Genomic DNA, 17,840 nt, shown 5'->3' with positions numbered 1-17,840 from the left:
AAAACCAAAATCTGCAAATTTAAAAAAAAGTAATTATTTCGTTATTTATCTTCAAATCAGATACCAAAAAACAAATAACGGTTTGTTTTTGCTCAGATCAAAAATAGGAAATGAAAAAACGGTTCACGGGTCGAACTTTATTGTTATATTAAATTTGTATGATTTGGGTGACCCGGAGATCCAGTGTCTTCTTGTGTTGCAAAAGATAAACGTGCAACAAATTTGCAGGGATGAATAACTTTCGAATTGGTCTCCACACCATGGCCGCTCATTTAATTAAAGAATTGTTTGAAACTGGCAAGACACATACAGAGATTTCCACCATGCTGCAGCAGATGGGTATCCAGTGATGCTCTGAAATGAGTGTTAGAAGATTCTGTGTTAAGCAAAAAAGACCTGTATCGGACACAGAACTGGAGTGGGCATTGATCGGATCCATATATGATAAACTGGTATGGTAGATGAGTTATCTATGCTGATACTCTACACCATGCACTTCGTAAGGTCTAAAGGTCTATGAGGTCTTAAGGGCTATGGTGTCCGTCATTCCCAGGAAATATGGCTACATTGTTGTCATCGATGATGTAGAGACTGGGACCATTTACCTTCTCAAATGTAAGCAGTGAGGGAAGGGTTTCACCATAACATTAGTTGTTATAAAATAACGTACATTTGTGCAATTTTTCAGAATAAATATGACGTAGTTTTAGACAAAACTACAATACCTGGAAGATCCTGCTGATTTATTCGATTTGTCATGTCTCCCCATGATTGATCAATCGTAAAGGTTAGCAAAACTGAATCATGTTAACCAGCACTGAACGTAAGGAGTCCGTTACTTTAGGGTCAAACAAATCATACCAATTAAGTTCGACCCGAATAATCTCTGTAAATCAATGTATCATTCATTCTCGGTATGCTCGACTATGGAAAAAATCATAATCCCGATTATTTTGGACAATAACGAAATCACGATTATTCAAACGATTATTATGTGCCCTTATTCTGAAGTCTTTTTTTTATTCTTTAAATGACTGTAACCGGTAAACACCGGCTGCGTGTCTTATTCCTCCGTGAAACCAGGATATCGGTCCCCGGTTATTCAAACCCTTAGTGATGGCAACCCTAACACTCTCCAAAAAAACACTTTGTAACTGAGAACCCCCCCACTACAAACACACAAGCAGACAGACAGAGACAGAAAGAGAGGGGCGGGGGGTGGCTATGAGGGCGGCTATGAGGGCCATCATCTTTTACCTCTGAACCCCTTCATCGAATGGGTTACACACAACAACAAGCGGAGAAATGCGGGTCCGGTGTGAACAGCCGGCATGCGCGCACTGAAGAATGCACCCTTCGCGGCGCGGCCGCTACATTGTGTGGTGCTGCCCCTCGCCGGATTCTTCGATTCCGAAGTGTTCCCGTACAAGAGAACTTTTTCTACACTTTTTGTCGATCAGATGGGGGCTGCCCTCCCTCTGCCATTTTTGCCACTCGCGCTGTTTCTAAATACCGCCGGTCACCACACACACAACTCGCCTCCTTCACTTTATGGCTGCTTGAGAGTGAGCGCCAGTCAGCTGGGTCGAGTTGAATGCTTTGGGGGAAGGACTGAATTGCGAATGCGCGTCTCTTGCCCTAATTCATTCTTTCCATATTCAATTACAAAACCAAAACACAACACAAACACCACCTCTTTCCCACCGTAGTAAGGTATACAACGGGCTACAAGCCCGTTTTCATCAATAGGAGCCGTCCTCGGAGCTGGACACACAACATTGGTCTCTATTTACAGCCGGCTTTGATAGGAGTGCGCAGGGACCGTCTTCAAAGTGCAGCACCGAAAAAGAGATGATTTAATATTCAATAACTTCACTCTAGTACTGCATATTCACCAAACTTACATTAGACATCTGGGCTCCAGATACACAGTATTAGAGTGAAGTTATTGAATAATTTTTCACAATAAAATGCTCCAAAAATTGTCTACCTTGCTACAGTGGGAAAGAGGGGGCGTTTGTTTAACAATGTTTTTTGGTATCAGATTCATAAATGAATAACGAAATAATGACTTGTTTTTCATTTGCTGATTTTGTTTTTCTAATTGAAAATGAAAAGAACTAATGATAATTCACATTCATTTGTTCCATTTTTTTATTTGGATGTTATGAATAAGATGACAAACGTACAGTCATGTATTTAGTGCGTGCGTGCGTGCGTGCGTGCGTGCGTGCGTGCGTGATAATAAACATCACTGTAAGGAGCTTTCAGTGGTCATCAAGACTAGAAAAGCACGAACCACAAGGCAGGTTTTTCACAGATGCCCGTAAAATAGTCCAGCACATCATAGTAACAGGGTCTAAAATGCAGGTTGGGATGGTGTACACTGAGCATAACTACGTAGCTGGGATAGTGTAAAGGAACATCTATACTGAGTAGAGTTGCACAAGTCCCGATAGGACGTACCACCAACGTGGGTTTAGTACATCAGAGCTAAATCCGGTGGGACTTTTAAATTTGTTTTGCTATTTAAATAGCAAATATACATTTTCTGAATTTTAACCCTTTTTTGGAGAAATAACACATTCTGGGATAATTCAGTGATGAGCATCAGCTTTGGCGTTTTTTTTAATGGGTCCCATTTATAAGAAAGAAATGAAATTATAAATAAAACAAATACAATTATATACACACACACATACACAAACAAACAAACAAGATGAAATGTGAAATGATTCTATGAATGGCACCAGTGACACCTGTGAATGTCTGTGTCAGTCTGATATGGAAAAGTAAAGTAGGAAAATCAATTTGATCTGGGATATTGACAGTTTGACCGAGTTGCTGATCACTACTGTAGTTTGTCTGAGAACCAAGAAGAATATGCTTTCAACTCAGTCTTCAGACTGAAGGCACACTGCCCTGTCCCCTGACTACTGACTTGCGCTAGTCATCTATTAATTAAAGTTTTATTAATCTGGAAATATTTCCAAAATGCACTAAATTCTACACTCCACTTCCTTGGGCCATTTGGAATACACAATGCAAGTGTGAAGCTGATAAAGCAACGATATATGCATGCTTTCCACAGGCAGACATTTGTGGAATTAGTTGGCTTATTATGTAAACATAAGGTTGCAACATAATGTAGAGCAATTCAGGGTAATGTAGAGCATACATATTCAGAATATAATAGAATATATGTCAACAGAACACTGTTTCTACCCCACATGGTCTTTGTCAGGCAAACTTTCATTTATGATGGAATTTCATCTCGTAATTTGATTTCTGGAACATCTTTAATGATTCAAAGTTTAAGGACACTAAAGGCCAGCGCATGCTTCTGCGTTTTCACGGGAACGGAGACGCAAGAGCCCTCCCGGGCCCCTCAGGGCCCTTCCTATGTCCTTACGTGCATCGGCCAATTTTTGTAACTAGACGGCAAAGCCCCGCAAGCGTCACCCGGCCGCGAGGGCTGTGATTGGTCTGCTGACTACATCATTTCCGGAGTCGCATTTCCGGTTCATGCCCGGAAACCACGGAAGATTTAGAAGAACGAATATGGACCAGATAGAAGAGCACTTGGCAGAAGAGATCCGACGCTATGACCACTAGTATAACCCGTCACTAACCGGCGGATTTTTCCGCCAGAAAAAGGCTCTGAGGAGCGTCCGTGGCGATGTAAATAAATCGCTCTTCTTCATGCAACACACGAAGAAGAGCCGACTTCGACAAAAACATTACTGCGCCTAGTGTTCTGGCGGGGAATTGCATGGCAACACGCACAACGGTTGGAGAACCATGAATGACAACGAGTCCTGCGTTACAGCTGCGTGCCTGCGGGCCCCTGACTACGCAGAAGCATGCGCCGGCCTTTAGATGTTGAGTACTTGTTTTTTCAACAGCACTTTTACTCATCTCTGCAGCCTTGTACTGGAAACGTTTGTACTGGACAAAAAACATCACCTTTTTAAAAACCGTAGATGAAGTCAGCATCTAAACAAATATTCCATGTGTAAAGAGATCTTGTGTGGGTCACAGAAATGATTATAATGATAGTAACTCATTGTTGCCTTACAGTATTCGTTGCCTCTCCAGCTGATAAACAACACGGTGATGACTCAGTGGATGGAAATCCTCAGAGCCATAATGGACCGAGACGTCCCTGCTGTAAGACTCACAAAGATGCACAAACACACAACTAACAGTGTTATTTTTTTATTATTATTATTTAGCTTTTTATTTGCAGCCAGGGGATTCATAAAAGAGTACAGATATTTCACTTTCTGACTGGTCTGACAATTATAAAATAGAACAAATTCTTGTGCTCAAAGAATAGAAACAAGCAGGAAAGCAGAAACAAACAGTAACATTAAATGGGAACAAACTTAAATATCCAGATCAGTTTGCATTAGATTCATCATCAAGACATACATTACTATTATCAGAGGGAATCTTTTAATCTACCTTAACAGTTACAAAGTCACACACTGACCAGTTGGATCACAAATAAAGATGAGACGTATGCAATTAATTCAATAAATAACAATGAAATTATGAAAATTACATTTTAACCTTCCCCTTGTTGCAAGACTGCAAGCTTCAATAATCTGATTATGAAAGTTTTTGAGTTGTGGCAAATTTTTTCTTTCCACAAGATATTTGACTTGTGTCTTATGGGATGCCGTGGAATGTTACATCAAAGCCATGAATTCAGTACTGAAAATAACTGATATGTTTTTAGATTTAGCAGAAAGCGATAAATACAAGGCCATTAGCATAAAATATTTTACTTATAACTAATTTCGTAAAAAGTTATACTTGTAAACATACACACAGGGTATACTCCAGTTACAAGTCCTTTTAAAATAGTCTGAAACATCGGGAAACATTTCAAATCTCAACCTCTAAATCTCAATGTCAAATTATCAGTTGTAGTTTTTTTTGTTCTCTAACTGGCTAAACAAGCCCCTTGAAGTGACCATAATGTCTGCTTGTTAGGAGACTTTGGAGGTTGATGAGGATGACCGTCCTGAACTGGCATGGTGGAAGTGCAAGAAGTGGTCGTTGCGCATCATCACCAGACTGTTTGAGCGGTTAGTGCAGAGTTGTCATTTCATCACCAAAAAACATAAATGTAGCTTTCAGAGATTTTACCAACTTTTCACATGCTTTTGGTCTGAATTACAGTTATGGAAGTCCTGGCAATGTGACAAAAGAGTACAGCGAGTTTGCTGACTTTTTTCTAAAGACATATGCAGTTGGCATACAACAGGTAGGCATGTGTGGCTTTAGTTTTTTTTTTTAATTTGTTGTCCAAGCTCCAACTGCTCTAGTTTCTCTGTCCTTTTATGTTGTTATCCAGGTTCTGCTGAAAGTGGTTGACCAGCACCGACAGAAGCAGTACATTACTCCTCGTGTCCTGCAGCAATGTCTCAACTACCTCAACCAGGGCCTGTCACACTCCCTGACCTGGAAACAGATGAAGCCACACATGCAGGTAGGTAAATAAAAGGATGAATTTCATAGCTAATCCATTTGTAAACTGATTTGTTCGGTTCAGCGTTCACAAAGAATAGGAACAAACTGTCAATTACCGGTTCTAAACTCTCTCTTTCCATGGTCTCTGATTTACCATCAGAGCCATGAAAGCATCACTGAAAAAGTGGTAAACACTCAGCCAATATGCCAACCTAATAAATAATAATAAATGAAAGTTGAATTAACATTTTTCTTCTATATACATAAGTGCCATCACTTTGTTCAAAGTTCCTGACAGATGAGCTTAAGAAACATTCGCATTTTCCCCATCTAATTGTTGACTATTATTTTAAAGCCACTGTAATTGCCCGATTATCTTACAGACCATATGCCAAGAGGTAATCTTCCCTCTGATGTGTTACAAAGATGAGGATGAGAAGCTCTGGCAGGAAGACCCCTATGAGTACATCCGCATGAAGTTCAGTGAGTAAACTTGATTTGATAATATACCAGCAAATCAAACCAGCAATCTCTCCAATCTTCATTGCCAAAAAGTAAGAGTATGTAGCAGGCCACTGAAATACAAGTATCTAGTTTTAATGATCATATCATACAGAAGTAAAACAAATTAACCTCAAAGTACAGGTAAAAGTTAAAGAAGGTGAAAGGGCTTTTGTTTTTTATCTAGTGCGGGCCAATATCACTTAATCTATGCTCTAATATTTAACCTATAAGCTGCTTTATTTCAATTGTAGTCTGTTGTGAAGGAAGAAGATCTGCCTTCCTTTGGAACATGTTGTTTGATCCCATTCTTTGTGTAAGCCTGTATTTGTTTGTCTCTGTCACAGACCTATATGATGACAATGCCCTCCCAGCTACCGCTGCTCAGAGCCTCTTGTGTAAAGCTGCCCGCAAACGTAAGGAGGTGAGGAGCATTTTAACACAGGTCAATTGTAACTGAACTAAATTTATTCAACTACAGTACCACACCGTTTTTAGATACTGGCTCTTAACCTAAGTAGATCCATATTAACAGACTTTTCCCTTTACTCCACTACATCTGATGGTTTTGACTACCATTGGGTTAATGCTTTTATACAAAACATTGCAAAGCTGTACTTTTTTTACATCATTGCTTTTTATGTTAAAGCTTCTTAACTCTACATGATTAATGTGAGATATTTTACACCTGCCACTAAATGGTTATTAAACTAACAATGGATTAAAATACTATGTATAATATGAAAGGTCTTGTTTGTTGTGATGGAGGGATTTTTCACTAACTCTGCAGAACCCCTCAGTTCCATTGAGCTTTTTAGCATTTTAGGCCTGCATGCCGGTGATGGCCGTTGGCATTTTGTTTTTCGGGTTGTTGGCCTGTCCATCCTGATCTTGTGAATGCGATCGCTCTAGAATGCCTTGAGGAAATGTCTTCAAATTTGGTACAAACATTTACTTGGACTCAAAGATGAACTGATACGATTTTTGTGGTTAAAGGTCGAGATCAATATGAAGTCTCAAAACACATGTTTTTACCTTGTCAATGTAATAATTTAGGAACACCTGAAGTGATTTTTTTTCAACATTTGGTACACATGTTCACTTGGACTCAATCACTGATTTGGGTTTTCAGAGTTCAAGGTCACAATGGCCTCAAAAAACATCTTCAACTGTTGATCAGTTGTCACTTAGCCTCAAAGATGAAGTGATAAGATAACAGTGGTTAAAGTTAAAGCTCATAGCAACCGTATATGAATCTGAAAAAATACTAGCGGAGGTATACAACGGCAGTGCCAGTTTACAAATAATGTAAATATCATTCGTTCAGCAGCAGGAAGCTGTTACTGAAAAAGTTTGATAAACCCACTGTATGCTGTGTATGTTTCCTGCAGCTGGGTTGATGTCCTTCTACATCCCTGTCCAGCTCTCCTCGTGTAATGACCAATCTCCTGGTATCTCCTCCATGCTCTTGAGTCTGCACTGGGACCACATTATACATATATAAAATATATATAAAATATATATATATATATATATATATATATATATATATAAATGCGGAAAAGTGGAGAGCATAAATAATTGTAGCTTATAGAGGAAAAGATTGCGCTTCAACATTTATCATGCCCACTGAGAGGCACTCGCATGGGACTAGACAGGAAGTTTATTGGACTGTCTTCCTGCGTCCATCGGGTTGCCCTTGAGAATGCATGCTGATTATGTCTCCGGTTCAGCTCCGAGGTCTGGAGACTGCTGGGACTGCTGTGATGGCCAGCTTCACCTCCGGGCTTTGGCCATCACGGCACCTGCGATCAGCAAAGCTCGGTGAGCCAATCAGTGAGCTCCGAGGTCAGCCATCCGTCCAGGAGTGTCTGAGGAAACACATAGGACAAGTTTATTCCTTTTTTTCCAGCACAGTTTGTGAGTCATACAGGGATTTCCTGGTAAATGTTAATTTAAATCAAAGTTGACCTTATCTGTTTTTTTAATCAAGGCTATGATCTTTCCAACCAGGTTCTATACATACTTAAATAACCTTTTAATACAATATCATACTTCAGTTTACCTCAAGTGGATAATGACTATTTCCTGACTGGTTATAATTGATAGAGAGTCCTATTTGTTATTTCATAATTTGTCCCTTCCCAATACAAATAACCAGGATATTGCATATTTGCTGATATTGAGTACTGACCGGGAAATATTGTCAAATTGCAGACATTTTAGCTCGCTCTGGCTAACGCTATACTACTGAAAATCACTTATTCTTTGCCGCTCCAAAAACAGCTCCTTCCAGTGGCTATTTTGGAGCGGCGAAGAAGGGATTTCTGTGTAAAGAAAATTGCTATTTTATCTTAGTGAAACTAATATACTTTAAAGATGTGATATAGGATCAATACATAGATTCACATACACGTAAATGCCATTGCCCAACCTGGCATTTTGAAGCTGGTATCTCTAGTTGTATTTCCTGTTACAACTAGGGGGCACTGAGACTATTATTAGGACCTGAGCACGACAGTGCAAGGACCCTATTGAATTTGTGTTGATTATTATAATTATTAGGGCCCGAGCCCCGACAGGGAAAGAGTCATACGAACTCCTCCTAGAACTTTCATCAGATGAACTTCAAATCCGTTGAGTGTGATCTAAACAAGATTTAGAGATTAAAACGTAGATATTTTTTTAGTTTTAGTCACACGGTGTGACCATGGAATGGCGTCAAATATTGATTACTCGCCATCAAGACACAAGGTTGATGTATCTCAGACATACAGTACATGGTCCAATCTAATCAAAACTGGATATGTATGACAAGAGTCCCAGCCTGATGACATCTGCAAAGAAATCATGACTTAAAATCACAGCGCCCCCTGTTTACAACAGGAAATGTCTTGGTTTTGCACGTCTTACACTATTATGTATTCCTCCTTGTCCATTGACGACAATCATGTCAAACTTTGTCAGAAGGGCCTTTAGACATTGAATATGTAGGCATATCGAAACTGATTTTCGTTGAATTACATGTTAATGGCGTGTCTTCAAATTTAAACAATGGCCAATTAGCTGAAGAGCGCCCCCTTAAGCGCAGCCCTAGCACCACATTGACTGATGACCGGCTTTTCAAAACGCACAAAAAAGTCTCTTGGATCGATGCTATACCAAACAGGAAGTCGGCCACTTTGAATTATGTGGCCATATTTGACCATTTACACATGTTGTATTTGAATAAATAACCTCCTAGACCTTTCAACAGATAAACTTCAAATTCAGTTAGTATAATATCAACAACATGGAGAGTAAAACTACCTTGATTTTTAAATATGTCACATTGTGTGACCGTGGCGTTGAATTTTGATGATTCGCCAAAAAGAGGGATTTATAAGAACTCCTCTGTCCATTGTCCAATAAGCCTCAAACCTCTTTCACACAATCACAGTCCCACCCTGAACAGATCCATATGTCAATATTGACTCATCATTTCAGCGCCACCTGCTCGCGACAGGAAGTGAAACGTTTCATACTTTGATGCTCTGCTCCTGGCTGTTTTACAAAATACAGCTTAAATGAGCTCAGGCAAGTCATAAAACCATGCTTAGAATTGTGAACTTTCCTCAAACCGTATAAACATTGAGATATGGTGAAGAGTTATCATTTGCTATAGGAGACGAAATTCTAAACTCCACTCTGCATTGTCCAAACGGCATCAAAATTATCACCTGAGATCAGATTTGAGGCTCCATGTGTCAATATTAACTCAGGGTCATAGCGCCACCCACTGATTCACTGTGAAACAGGAAGTTTTCTTTAACTCCACTGTGCATTATCCAATTGGCCCCCAAATTTTGTCACATGAGCAGATCTTGCAGAGATATTTTTACCTTCCTCCGGTTATCTATCTAGCTTCCTCACTCAACCTTGGGTCATATGCATACTGCAAAAGAGTAAAGGGCACGCAGTATTATTACACAGATGTGTTGAATTTGGGTCATCTTCTTCTAACTCTATTCTATGTACAGTCATTAAGAGTTAGAGAGGCCCAACAATATGACTATCAATATGAAGTGAAAAAGAATGAAACTAATTAAACAAAACAGTCCTAAGCCCTACAAATTGTGCGAGCATGGTCTATGCTAATTTTCCACTGTTGAATGAACTGCTAGGAAACATTCTATTTTTATATTTCCTCTACAACAAAAAGATTGCAATTTGCGTTTGAGTAAATTACTCCGTTTTTTGGTGGCCAAAAAAAATCTGAGAGAAGCCCCAAACCTGTGGATTTTATCTAAGCCTATTTGTAAGCACATGGCCGACATCAGTGTGTTGCTTTGACAGTGACTTGTATTCGAGACTCCAGAGCAGAGACACCTGTTATAAGCACAGACTGTATATAAAAAATGTACATAGCTTTCGGCTCCGTGAGAAGAAACACAAAAGAAAACATTCTCAAAACATAATTTGAAATAATTTGACTAGAATTAGTAAATGGATCAATTTCAGCAGTCACAACCTTCACAGGTATCATGACCTTAGAGTCATGACTAGTAAAACAGAGTTTCATAGATAACTTTATTTCACATTAAACTACATTCATTTATAATCCAGTAGAAAAATTAAATACAGTTTAGTGAGTATAATTTACAGTAGAACTGTTTGAAATGAGAAAGAACAATATTAAAGTAGTATCTTATATACATCTTACAGCACTTGATTCAGTTGTCTTTACTGTAAGAATAAAGTCCAAAGCCTGGAGGAACACAAGCTGCTCTTACATTAAAACGGTGGTGATGGAGGGAAGATGCAAACAGTCCAGGAGCTGTTATTCATCAGGAGTTATCACAGTTCATGTAGCAGTTCAGATCTGTTCTGACGTCTCTTCATGTGCTGCAGATTAAAACACACTGTAGTATGTTACATAAAACTATTTAACGTTAGCTCATATGTAAATTTCAGCAACAACTCATTACTGCTCTGAAATATGTATACATGTGCACCACTGGCTTTTCATATGACTTAATTAACTTTACCTCACATGATGAAAGCTAACTGTGTTAGCAGGTAGTTCTCAGCCCAGTCACGAGCTTGGGTCAGTAGCGTTGTAGATGGGAATGTGACTCCTCGAGTTGAGAGGTCAGAGGAGGTCAGACCCAGCTCCTCCTTTTTGTCCAAATATGGTAATATCCAGCTCAGCCTGGCTCCAAATCGCCAAGATGGTGCTGATCTAATTCAAAACTCTCGGCTTCAAAACAGCAGTTCACAAATCAATGGGTGAAGTCAGGCTAGGTTTCCACTTGGTTATAAGGTGATAATCTGTCAATTTTTGTTTTCAGCTTGTTCCGCTGTGGCAAACAAAATATTGCAGCTGTCAGTTATATTTATAATGTTGGACTTTAAACGGGCATTCCTCCAATATGACAATGAAACTTTCTTTATGTTTTTACCCCTGCAATATGTATATAAATTGTGAAGTTATTCAAGTGATCTCTCGGCCACAGACACCCTCATATAAGTCTGTAACAAACTCATTCTTTATGCATTAGCCTTTTCAATGTGAAAACTTCATAATTTTTTCTTGGAAGGTTCTTCCTCAGATGATGGAGTTCTGCCACCAGATACTGATGGACCCCTCTGCAAACCCCCGCAGTAAGGATGGAGCACTGCACTGCATCGGTGCTCTGGCTGAGCTTATACTGAGGGTACACACATCTGATAAACCTCTGTGCCTCTTTAATTTAATTTTCCTATAAAAATTTAAAAAAGATCAGATTCTGTGTGTTTAAATCACCACTGTGCTTTGCTGTGTGTGATTCTACAGAAGCGAATGTACAGGGAGAAGATGGAGCTGATACTACAAAACTATGTTTTTCCTTTGCTCAATTCTCCCATGGGTTACCTGCGAGCCAGAGTAAGTGAATCCACCATAGCTCCTTAATGGTTAATTATTTTTAGTCTTTTTTTAGTTTTCCATTAACTCAGAGATCCCTTGCTCTTGAAAAAACCTTAAACCCAGTTAGTGTGCATACGTCCCAAGAACTGGCTGATTTTTTTAGATCAGAATAATTATTTTCTCATGTAGGACATGCGACAAAAAATTCTCAGCTGATAAACATAATGTTGAGCGTATGTACACATTTCATCTCCCTTTTATTGTAAAGTACTTTCTATCTGACCTCTGTACTGCCCGCAGTCATCAAAAGGGACTATATGGAATATGATGTTTATTTCACAGTTGTGATGGTTTCTATTGTTGACATTTGACTTTTGAACTTGGTTCAATAACTTTAAATAATATGTATAAGAATTTTCTGATCAAACTGCTGTTTTTGAATTTATTCAAGTAGGTAATACAACAGAGAATATAACAGAAAATTTAACAAAGAATTTATCTAAGAATATAACCAAGTATATATCAGTCTATATTCAGCTGAATAGGACCTAGTGCTCAACTCTGCACCACTGGTTCAGAAGTCTGACAAAGATGAGTTCACAACTTCAGATATTTATGGTATTCTCGTCATACAGCTATCGTCAGTTAGAGGAAACACTTTGAACAATGGTATTCCGTTCCAGGTCAGGTGCACACGGTATTATAAATCTAAATGTTTTTGCGCACCCTTTTTGTGCGAACTTTGTGTACACACACACTTTTTGCGTCCCTGAAAACAACAGTTTAGTTATGCTCGTGCGACATATCTGTTCAACAAAAACCTTTTAATTCAAAAATATATAAAACAACTTAGAGCAAATAACGTTTAGATTCCATTTAAGAGCCGAGTTACGGAGCTGAGTCATTAATAGGCTTTAATAATATCTTCTAACACTGCGTGTATCATCAAATCAATGCAGTGAACATGACTGTGCAATCAGGCGCACAGAGGGCACAGGACATCACTTACAAGAAATGAAGGAACTTTACAAATAATATCCCAGAGAGGAGGTGAGGATCCATTGATGTGAGGGAATTGGTCCGATGCTCTAAATAGATAAATACTGCCGTGACAGTGTTGCGGGGTTCTCGTGATGAGTGCAAGCTAATGGAAGGATTAGGAAGAATAGAGGGTTCAGCAATGTCTGATCAGCTGATATAGATTCTATTGATCTGTGATCTTTTTTTTACTTGAGGCTCCGTTCTTTCTATCGTCTTCACTCTCACACATTGTATTATCCACAACAGCGGCAGATATCAGTGTATTTTCTTTTTTTGGGACATCACTGCCTCACTAACAAACACCTCGATGTCAGTGTCAGAAAGTTTTCGCTTCCTCTTCTCATCGCTTGATGCCATCACTCAGGACCCGTTTCCAGGTGAACTGTGATTTATGAAGCGAACATTGCATTCAGGTGTGCTTGCACACATTTTTATAAATCTGAATTTTCTTTGGCGTACGCAATTTCCGGCTTTTGTGCGTACGTACACCTTTAGTATGAATCCTACGCACTGTTTTATAAATGAGGCCCCTGGTAATTCTGTGTGCGAATGACAAAAGTAGCTAAAGTGTGAGCCTTCCCTGCTCCAGCTTGAAAGAGCTAAACACTTAAATGCTAACTGAAATAATCTCTGTCGACTGAAGGATCTTCAACTGATATTTCTTGGAAACCCCACTCACATGCAGATATTTAATATTTTAACACTATTTTTGTTTTAAGATGATTGTTTAACATTTTGTCAAAAAACATGGGAGAGAATTGGTTTGACATGCATTATATGTCCCCTGACCAGGCATTGAGAAATGGAACTTTCTGATATGTGCCCTATCTAATAGACTTCAACGGCACCTCAATATTTTAAGGCAGTTTGGGCACACACTGAAAATGTTGTTGAAGCCTGCATTGTGAAAAACATCAACACTAGGGGTGTCACGATACCAAAAATTCAGTAGTCGGTGCCAATACCAGTAAAATAACACGATTCTCGATGCCAATTTCGATACCACGGTAAAAAAAAAGTGCATTATTTGGATGTTGTTAATGTCATATACGGTAATTCAATGTGCTTGCGCTGCGCATATACTGAGGGTTATACGGTAGTTGCGGTCGCATGTGAGTGACGTTTTGTTGTGAGACACGTTATGCATTAAATGATACATCTGCCTCACGCCGGGTTTACACCGGACGCTGAAGCGACGCCAAAGCGACTCGTAAGCGCAGCACCAAGCCTTAAATAACAGCTGGCTCCCATCCACTCCCATGCACCGCTTCAGCTTCCGGTGTAAACAACCATGTGCCGGCGCGCTAAGGATTAGCGCGGAGCGGCGGCGTTGCTTCCGTGTCCGGTGTAAACCCGGCGTCAAACGCAAAATACTTCCATACACGACTCTTTGTGTCTTTTTAATAAACAAGTCGAGGTGGGGCGAACGCTGCAGCCGCAGTTGCCGTCTTGGTTTTCAGAATGTAAACGTCGACTGGCGCAGCACCGATGCTAATGCTAAGTTGCTAACAGCTGCTGGCATCGAAGCTGACGGTGCCTACGGTACTTCAAAAACTTGAGCATCGGCATCGTTTTGTTATGTTAGTATCGAAAGGTATCGTAGGTATCGGTTCTCGTGACATCCCTAATCAACACACACATTTGTTTTATTTCATATGTTGTATGGGTCACTAAATACAATTTTAATGAATAGACTGTATTTTAATGCTTTAACCTTTGGTTCCCTTGCTTTCAGTCCTGTTGGGTGCTCCATTCAGTCAATGTGAGTTAGTGTTTCATTCACTTTACCACCTTGTGCTTGCATCCACACCTGCTCCCGCAGCAGTGGACACTGGTGGTGGTTTCAGAGATCTAGAGATCTAGAGATCTAGATTTCTAACATTGACTAAGAAGTGTCCAGATGCTGTACTAATGTGATGTTCTCTGCTTTGTTTTGGCAGTCATGCTGGGTGCTCCACTCTTTCAGCCCACTATGTTTCCAGGATGAGCTGGTTCTGAGGAATGCTGTTGAGTTAGTAAAACAGGATCTGATCAACGACAAAGAGATGCCGGTCAAGGTGGAGGCTGCCATTGCTCTGCAGACATTGGTCAGCAACCAGGAGCAAGGTCTGTGGACAAGTATTGACATTTTGTCTGTGTTTTGACATTTATATTAATATTAAATAAGTGGTGAAACAATTTGGAGTACCACAAAGTGCAAGTAAGATCATAAATTGCAAACATATTAAAAAATCTGGGCCCCCAGGGATTCTATCTCTTCTGCTTCAGGTAATGATATATGAATTAATTGACTGACAGAATATAATCTCATAGACTGAGGTCTAATTTATTCTATTCATGCACAATTTTGTAGTCAGGGGAGCCTGACTTGTTCAATGGAAAAAAGGAATCATGATAATTTTCCCAGCAAAATGTAACTAATCCGAAAGGACGATTTTTAGCAGACTTTAATTTATGGATCAGACAATGAAATTGAGTGAATGTGTCATGCTTACATATGTGTCAGTTTTTGTAAAGTCTTTGGCTGAACCTTTGCCATGTTGCCACAGCAACAAAGGTCAACAAAAAACGCACAACATGTTTACAACACATCACTTGATGTCTTCATCACTCTCTTAAGGGCTTATTGACTGGATCTTGGGTCTCATTTATAACCGTTGCGTATGCACAAAACGGGGTGTGAAACGTGTGTACGCCACTTCTCTCGCAAACATTTGAATTTATAAAAACAAATTTCACAGAAAAATTACCTATTTCCTCGTAAATTCCGACCCATGTGTACTAAAATTTTGGAGACGGGAAAGTGGCGACGCAGACGTGAGGTGGTGAACTGAAGCGGATTGATCCACTTCCTCATTTACACTTAAACCAACAGCTTAGTTGTGCTTGCGCGACATGTCTGTTCCACACAAACCTTTTAATTGAAAAATATATAATAAAACAACTTTCAGTAAATTACATTCAGATTCCATTTAACAGTGGAGTTGCAGAGTTGAGTCATTAAAAGGTTCTAAATTAAAACCTTTTACTGATATCTTCTAACACTGTGCGTGTATTAAATCATTGCAGTGAACGCGACTGTGCCACTGGCGCACAGAGCTTAATGGAGATAACTTACAAGAAATTAAGAAACTTTCCAAATAGTATCCCAGAGTGGAGGTGAGGATCCACTGATGTGATGGATTGGGTCCATATGCGCTAAATAAATAAATACTGCTGTGACACTGGTGCGTGATTTCGCGTCATGTGTGCACCTGGCTGGAAGAATGAGGAGGAAACTAGGGATTAGCGATGTGTTGCGGGTGGAAATCAAAGGCAGGAGGCGTCGTTCTCAAGTTAAAATTAAACAGGTTTATTCAGAGGTCACAGGTCAGGAAACTGCTGTGTCTAGCAAATGATCATGCATGGTCCACTGATCCTACACAGTCAGCTGCACAGGAAAAATGGCGCTGAGACAGAGTTTGCACAAAGCTTATATATCGATACTGGGCATGACAGAGGTTCTTCTTGGATTGGGATTGGTCGGAGCACAAGGCAGTCCTGCCTTCCTGGCTCGTTGGCTCGTCCTCCTGGCGTTGCGTGTTGATGATGATGATCTGCATGCCACTGTTGTGGCCACCAGAGGTCATAAGCATATTGCCTGAGTGTGTGCTCATTACATGTGTGAAGTGAAACCAGAGGTCATAGTGTCCCGGCCTCAAAGCATTCCAAGACTGATAATTTCACAGGAGAGAGGTCATCTCAGAATTTAATATAATGAAGTGATTCATGGAAAACTGTGAGAGAAAGCCTCCCCCATGTCTAATCTGCTGTGTGTCCCTGTTTGATACGGACCATGAAATATCTGAAGTTGAGAAGCAGAAGAAGTACTACATGACGTAATGTGTATGTGTGAGGTGCACGAAACTTAGAGTTTGGCCGAGGTCTGATTCACCTCCTTGTGTGTGTGTGTGAACAATGGTGTATTGTCAATAGATGTCTTATCAGCTGATATAGATTCTATTGATCTGGGATCTCTGAGCTGAACTAAGTCCAGTATCACCCAGATCCGAACCATCCCAGTACAAACACGAGCAAACAATACTAATTCTGTAAAATTCTGTAGAGAGGACATCACAGTTGTCTCTGAATGTAATAATCCTGTGTTCTTTTGCCTCCACCTCTGAATTGGATTTTTTATTTTATTTCAGGCTCCGTTCTTTCAATCACACTCCCACACATTGTGTTATCCACAGCAACAGCAGAGTATCAGTGTATTTTCATTATGAGTGACATCACTGCTGTCCCATAAAATCTCTCTTCTCCTCCACATAGCTTGATGCCGTGAAGTTGAGTTTGTTAAAGTACAATGCATAGAACTGGCTAAAAGTGAGCACAAATTTTACATTACTTTTAAAATGGCTGACTCTCTGTTGGATTTAGGGTATGGGTCCGGAGACTTTTCTGTAAGATTGGAACAATTACATATACCTATACATTTTCATACATGTTGGTGAAACTTACCACAGGAGATGAATCGCTGAATTTTTGTAGGGGGCACTTTCCTGCCATTTGTCCACACCCATATGCAAGACTCTTATTGGAAGTAAAAATGTGATATTTCTGACAAAAACTCACAAAGAGGATATATTTTCTTTAACAAGGTGTTTAAATTGCACTGACCAAATTTGATCTGATTAATCCTCTACGATGAGTTTGTAAGAGTACGATGTGTGTCAATCACCATAAAAGACCACTTAATCTAAAATAGTTAACTTCATGTTGCGTTTGGAATATGGGTCCTCCGGACTTTGTGTACATCAGGACAAGATATATGGCCAGTAATTTTCATGCCGCAGTGGCTGTACTTGAGGGAGTTCTGTCGACTCAATTGGGCACTCCAATGGGCGAAAACCATTTCACACATACATTCCCGCACACGTCTGAATTT

At 39.7% G+C, this 17,840-nt stretch overlaps 1 protein-coding gene across 3 annotated transcripts in view; it reads left to right on the top strand.

Moving 5' to 3' along the window:
- ipo8 (importin 8) overlaps window positions 1-17,840 on the top strand; it is a 78,334-nt gene that overhangs the window by 22,115 nt on the left and 38,379 nt on the right. For 2 of the 3 annotated variants that reach the window (XM_061078264.1, XM_061078256.1), the window contains exons 6-14: window positions 4,081-4,170; window positions 5,002-5,096; window positions 5,191-5,275; window positions 5,366-5,500; window positions 5,865-5,964; window positions 6,330-6,406; window positions 11,562-11,678; window positions 11,798-11,887; window positions 14,851-15,016. In XM_061078264.1, coding sequence (XP_060934247.1) covers window positions 4,081-4,170; window positions 5,002-5,096; window positions 5,191-5,275; window positions 5,366-5,500; window positions 5,865-5,964; window positions 6,330-6,406; window positions 11,562-11,678; window positions 11,798-11,887; window positions 14,851-15,016 — 955 coding nt within the window. The remainder of the gene's footprint in view (window positions 1-4,080; window positions 4,171-5,001; window positions 5,097-5,190; window positions 5,276-5,365; window positions 5,501-5,864; window positions 5,965-6,329; window positions 6,407-11,561; window positions 11,679-11,797; window positions 11,888-14,850; window positions 15,017-17,840) is intronic. The other variant, XM_061078273.1, reaches the window with a different exon arrangement.

The sequence above is a fragment of the Limanda limanda genome, chromosome 1 (genome assembly GCF_963576545.1).
Source record: "Limanda limanda chromosome 1, fLimLim1.1, whole genome shotgun sequence".
NCBI lineage: Eukaryota > Metazoa > Chordata > Actinopteri > Pleuronectiformes > Pleuronectidae > Limanda > Limanda limanda.
Note: the sequence above shows the minus strand (reverse complement) of the source record. Positions and strands in the feature narration are given on the sequence as shown.